This window comes from Pteropus vampyrus, unplaced genomic scaffold, assembly GCF_000151845.1.
Source record: "Pteropus vampyrus isolate Shadow unplaced genomic scaffold, Pvam_2.0 Scaffold111, whole genome shotgun sequence".
Classification (NCBI taxonomy): domain Eukaryota; kingdom Metazoa; phylum Chordata; class Mammalia; order Chiroptera; family Pteropodidae; genus Pteropus; species Pteropus vampyrus.
This window is the reverse complement of record NW_011888892.1, coordinates 3,053,427-3,059,750: the sequence shown is the minus strand read 5'-3', so window position 1 is coordinate 3,059,750 and position 6,324 is coordinate 3,053,427. Positions and strand designations below refer to the sequence as shown.

Genomic DNA, 6,324 nt, shown 5'->3' with positions numbered 1-6,324 from the left:
TCCCTTAAGAAAAAGAAATCTCTTTGCTTTCTTGTTTTTTCTCTTGTTGGTTTTTTTTTTTTTTCCTTTTCACTGCTCTATTCTGGCTTTTAATGTATCCAACTATTAAATTAAACTGTCATTTAAAATCAGTATTATAATAATCCCAGTGGGCCACTACCACAGCCTCAGTAGCTGCTGGGAGAGGAGGCAGGGCCGCACCGCTGCTCCTGACCATGACAGATGAGGAAGGTGATGGAGCTCAGGGCCAGGCGCGAGGCAAGACTGCCTGCCAGACCACGAATGAGCTGTGTGGCCTCGGACAAGTCACTTAACCTCCCGCCCCCCTAGCCGCCCACTGCAAAACAGTCTGGTGGATAAGGCAGGGTAGTCGGTGTGACCTCTCCACCTGAAAATTCTATCAACGCACAAAAGCCATAACCCAAAAGGGTGACAACAGCTTCACAGAGACCTCATTGGCCAGGGAACCAACATGCGCTGGAGTGGAGAGGTGGGTAAACCCCAGGGTCATACTCTCCCACTGGCCTAGAGATGCACAATGTGGGCCATCCCAGAAGTGAGACCCCCTTTCTAGCAGGCAAACCCCACAGACAGGTGTCCACAGGAGACCCTCGGCACACGCATCCCCAGCTGCAGGGCTCCCACTGGCGGACGGGAGGGGCTGGAAGGAGACAAAGCTGGACTCAGAGATCCCTTCACCTCATCCAAGCCTCTAGCCACCTTCCCAGCTCAGGGGACAACTGCTTCCCCAGCATGTCCTTCAGGACCCCAGGACCCCAGTGGACCAGGAGAAGGGCGACCAGCAAAGGAGAAGCACATCCCTGTGAGGCGCACATAAGATGGGGTCAACCTAGGTTCTCCCAGGCCAGTGGCTGGGGCTCTGAATGAAAACCCCCATGTTCTCTCTCCCAAGGGTAAGACGTGGCACCAGCCACCTGTCAGTGATCACGCGGCCTCAGAGACTGAGGTGACTCCTTCAAGCTGGAACCCCCCATTCCCAACGCAGTGCCTGGCGCCCACTCGAACAACGGTCAGCTGGGTGGCTTCCCCCTAACACTACTGCGAGATGACTTTACAGGTTTGGACTTACTTCATAAGTCCATCAATCATAAGGGAACCATGACCGGTGTGAACTAGAAGCGCCCAGGGCCTCCCTGTAAATGGGCACATCCTAGGGCCACCCACGATAAAGCAGACAACCTACAAATCTGCACCTCGAATTCGAGCGCAGACAACAGAGGCACTAAAAAGCCCAAGTGCATGTGCTGCATGCAGGCCTGACCCATATGAGCAGTAAATAAATGTCCCAGTTGCGTAACATGCTGAATGACACGCTTCCTTCCAGTACGGTTGGGCCACCGTGACTCGGTCTAACCGATTTCAGATGTCTTTCATATTGATTCACCAGACAGGGGATACTGTGACCCACAACAATCCTGAAAGACAGAGGCAGTAGAAAGAGCATGTCCCCAATTGCCCTAAAGTAAACAAAGCCATAGCTCTGACAGGGTGTGCGTGGAGTGGCCGCCTCTCCCCACAAGAACACGCCAGAGCCCCGTGACAGGCGGCCATAGGCACTGCCACACGTGGGGCTGCCTGGCCCCATTTCCGCTGCTCATTAGCCTCACGGCTTTAAGCTGTGATTTAATCGTGATAGGAATTAGTTCCACACTAATTTGTACACTCCCGAGATCCGCAGGTAGATCAAGCTACACTAATGTGGACTTTATTTGCAAACCACAGATATAAAGGATAAATATTAACACGCTTCCCAAGATCTCGGGAGGCTCGAATCAGATTATTAATATGAATGTTATTTGAAAATTGAAAACTATTACGTAAATAGAAGAGATTAATCTTAACATGCGATTGCGCTACTGGTTTAATAAGCTGCAAACCCATGACTGGGCCTGAGCGCCACCAGAATGTGAACTGGGCAGGTGCGAGCTGCAAACATCCGCCTCCTCCTTCCTGGTTCCGGTCAGAAGTCCATCCAGATCTGCAGGGTGTCCACGCCTCCCTCACGCCCTTGCAGTGGGGAGGAGCTGACCCCGCCCAGACACCCAGGTGGCCTATGCGCAGACCCCACCGCCCAGCCCGTCCCTACACAGGGCCCAAGAGGGCCCTGGACTGATGCTCCAGCTCCTTATTTGGAAACACTGAGTGGAAGGCACGCCCTGTTTTTCAGGACACTGGGATTTGGGTAGAAAATGGGAGCCGGAGAGGCCTGTCCCCAGGGGAGGAAGTCAGTAAGCAAAGGAGACAACTCAGCATTGGGAGCAGCAGACAAACTGGTCCAGGCTGACTTGGAAGCTGGCTCCGTCCCTGTCCCTCCACGAGCAAGCCTATAAGCATCCTCAGGGTTCGGCCACTGGAGTTGGCCTTTGTTTTCTGTCATTTATACCCTGAAGCAAGAGTCCCTAACCTTCATGGCTCCAGGGACCAGTGCTCTTGTGAGAATCTAATGCCTGATGATCTGAGGCGGAGCTGAGGCAGTGATGCCAAAGCTGGAGAGCGGCTGCAGATACAGATGAAGCTGCGCTTGCTGGCCCACCACTCACCTCCTGCTGTGCGGCCCGGTTCCTGACAGGCCACAGACCAGCACCAGTCCACGGCCCAGGGCTTGGGGACCCCTGCCCTATAGCCTCCTAATTTCAGCCAGCCCTATAAGTAGGAACCATTAACTCTCATTCTTCAAATGAGGCGGCCGTAGCTAAGAAATCAGATAACCTGCCCAGGCCACAGAGCCAGGGAGTCGCCGAGGTGGGATTCAAAGTGAGAGCCAGGTCCTGCTTCTCATATCTGGGGCCAAAGGATGGGGTGCAAGGCTGTGGACCACTGTGGTACACGTTTAAGCCACAACCTACCCAGGGCGCCTGAACTGTACTCCCTTCACTTTGAACATGTCCCGGGTGATTCGGCTGCGTTACAGGCACCAGAGGGGCCCAGCGGCATCACAGAGACCCTACGCTACGACCACGGAGGGGCGGTTTTGGCCCCGGAGGGAACCAGCCCTCATATGCAAACCATCCATCCGTCGGAGCCTAAGAGCGAGTGCCGCACAGTTCTCCAAATGGCCCCTTGGTGGTCACCTTTACTTCCTGACTCGGTCTGGCCCAGCCAGTGCTTGCGACCCTCTCAGCCAGGGTAGGGTGACAACAGAACAGGGCACATGCAGGGCAGCTTAGACAACGCGGATGGTTACCTAGCCGGGGACGGACACCCGCCCCAGGTCCTCAGGGCCGGGATGCTTAGATGCTTCCTCGCCCTCTTGTCTCTATTACTGTCACGTCAGGTGTCACTCCCCACCAGTCTTTCCAAGTATTTCTAACCAAGCAACGCCGCCTCCCCTCGGCCTGAACTCGGGAGGTCAGCTCTCACTCTGGCCACAGAAGTGGCGCCTACAGAAATGATGCACCGCACCTGCCACACACTCAAGCCTCGGCTTGAAAGAGCTCCGACAGGTCACGGCCCACGTGGCGCTCTTCGTGGCCAGCTACGTGGCCTCCCCAAACACCGGCCAGTCCGCCTCACGCTCCGGAACCTGAAGGGATCAGTGCTCACCTGGCATGATTATCTCCGGAAACCCCGTTTTCCGAGCCACCGCGGTGGTTCTGTCCACCAAATGAGGAAACTCTTTTCTGATCTGATGGATATCACCAGGGAGTAATTTCAGCGTTACCCACAAACCTAGAAAGACAATGTGTGAGTGAGTCACGTTTTATCCTGCGCCTTTTAAAAAAAGACATCAACTCCAATGAATGAGCAACTTTTAATTCGCAATTCAATGGCTTATCAGGGAAAGTGACTGGATGAGAAAGAAAAGAGAGAGAAGGGCCCGGGAAAAGGTGCGCAGCCCAGGGGAGTCCCCTGCATCTGATTGGCTGGGGCGCAAGCCCTGCATCTGATTGGCTGGGGCGCAAGCCCTGTGCTGGAGGTGCCTAACAGGCATCTGTGCACTAAGAGCAGCTGTGTGCCACGTCTGCCTGGGATCAATGACGCATTTGAGTTGACGTGCATTTGAGATAAATCAGAAGGTAGCATTTTTCTGGGAGTGGATGGAGAAAGCGGTCACTTCTCATTCTCCCAGGAAGGACGACGTGGAGGAGGACTGGGGAGGTTAAGGTCACAGGTCGCCAACCCACAGAAGTCTCAAACTGCCAGGCAGCATCAGGGGGCTCCAGAGGAAGGGCAGCAGAGCCCTGGGCTGTGGGCCACCAGCCGGCCAGTCCCGCGAGACCGGGACACTGTCACGGCACAGGAGGAGCAGACGTGCTCGGGCCGACACTCAGCCCTTTACTCCAAAGGAGAGTGAAGACTTTCAGGCCCTCTAAGCAAGATACATGGGGTGCGGGCAGAGAACAGGGTAACCTCGCTGACGCCCACGAGCCGAGAGTGGGCCCCGCTCTCCGTCCTAGGAAAGCTGATGGAGAATCGCGTTTTGTGTCAAACACTCATGAGCGACCATCAAAAGGGGGGATAACAAGAGGGAATAAAGCCAACACCTATAACAAAACCAAAGGCAGGAGACAAAGCAGCTGGTTGGTGCGACAGCCATTTTCAAGGATGCTGTCCCTTGGGATGCTGTCCCTCCCAAGTCGGAAGGGACATTGTCACTTGTCAACTGGCACAGTGAGGGCACTGTCCCTGTGACCTTGGGGGTCAGGAATACTCACTCCCTGGTCACTCAGCTCTGCAGGACCCCATGAGCCCAAAAGAATACAAAGGCATCTGCCCTCACTCACACTGCAGCAGCAGAGCATGTCTGTCTGTCCGTCCAGCTCATCCCCCTCCAGATATCATCAGCCTCACGGGAGAAGGGACCATGCCTCACCACTGGGCTCAGCACCATGCCCTCAGGAGAGGACAGACAGGAAAGCCACAGACCTAGTTCCCTAACTACGTGCATCCTAAGTAGAACTGGAAGACAGCTGATGGGTCCACACCAGGAATGCCACCTGAGGCTGCTCCTGCTGAGGACGGCTCCCCTTCACTAAACCCAGACCTTGCACCTTGGCCCCCCAGCACCCTCGACCTCTAGCAGCTGGCCTGGAGTCATCTTTGTCCCCGTGAGATCTGTACTGCTGCCGGTTGAGGAAGTCCAGAGTCACTGATGACGTTTTTTTCTTTGCCAGTAGCTGAAACTCCTTTCCTCTTGCCATCCACCGAGTCCCTCTGATTTATTCAGAAGTATCTAATGAGCATCTACTACGTGCCCAATACACACTGGGCACCACAGACGCAGGGCGAGCAGGTGGTGCCACCTGTGACAAGTAAACAGCGGATGCAAACCCGAAACAGGCCACAGCCTCCACGAGCTCGGAGGGGACGGGCGGGAGTGCGAGCAGAGCAGCAGGGGACCCCAGGTTCCCGGTGACGAGCACTGTCCCCGCCACTGCCCGCTCTGGACTGGGACTCAATGGGCAAGCTAGCATCCGGGTAGGCCCGGGCCACCACTGGCGAAAACACGGTGCTCCACGGACAAAGCCTGCAGTCCAACAGCTAACAGTGTGCTGTCCCCACCGGCTCTCAGCTCTGCCTGGAGCACACGGGAGGAGGCCCAATGTGAGGCCAGAACGCCTGCTTCCCTGTCCAGGTACACCCGAGGGACCAGGGGCATGGTCCAGGCGCATTCTGGCTCAGAGGCCCTGAGGTGCACTTGATAAAACAGTCATGTTCAGATCTCTGTGACCTGAAGACACGCCTCCTGTCCTTAGAGTTCAAGGAGCTGGGCCCCTTGATGTCAGCAAATCGGCCTATGGTGCCACAGTACCAGTGAGACTGACGGAGGCAGGCTTTGGGTCCCCCTTCCAAGAAACCTCCTGCTGGCCTGGCCCCGATCTCTATTTCCCCTGTGTGATGCCATTGTAAAAGTTTATCAAAACTCTGATGATTCTGCAAGAGTCGGGAGACCTGAGGGGAGGAAGGGGCCTGGGCGTGGCCGGGGGCCCCAACCCAGCAGCGGCTCCAATGCAAACAGCTTTTACTGGCCCTCGCGCACGGTTTCCAATGAAAGTGTAAATTGAGAGGTCGGCTTGAGACAGTGCTGTATATACACCTTACATTTCATTAACATTTTGGGTCAGGGGTTTTTCTTTTGCTGCTGTTTGCCAGGGAGGCAGATATTTCATGCCCCAAGAAAACCAAAGGTCCCTGCAGAGCCATAGGGTTGGGGCACCCCTCCAGAACATTCCTCAGATTTAATTCACATTCTACTTTAGCGCAGTGGGAAAGGAATCAAGGTAACCTTTTCTTAAAAGTCCAGTGACATTCGGTAACTAGACAATGAACCAGGTCTGTTCACCTGACCTTTGCAAGTCTACA

At 55.0% G+C, this 6,324-nt stretch overlaps 1 protein-coding gene across 2 annotated transcripts in view; it reads right to left on the bottom strand.

Moving 5' to 3' along the window:
• Positions 1 to 6,324, bottom strand: part of LOC105295707 (dedicator of cytokinesis protein 1-like) — a 29,777-nt gene that overhangs the window by 12,759 nt on the left and 10,694 nt on the right. For both annotated transcript variants that reach the window (XM_023533784.1, XM_023533785.1), the window contains exon 4: positions 3,565 to 3,690. In XM_023533784.1, coding sequence (XP_023389552.1) covers positions 3,565 to 3,690 — 126 coding nt within the window. The remainder of the gene's footprint in view (positions 1 to 3,564; positions 3,691 to 6,324) is intronic.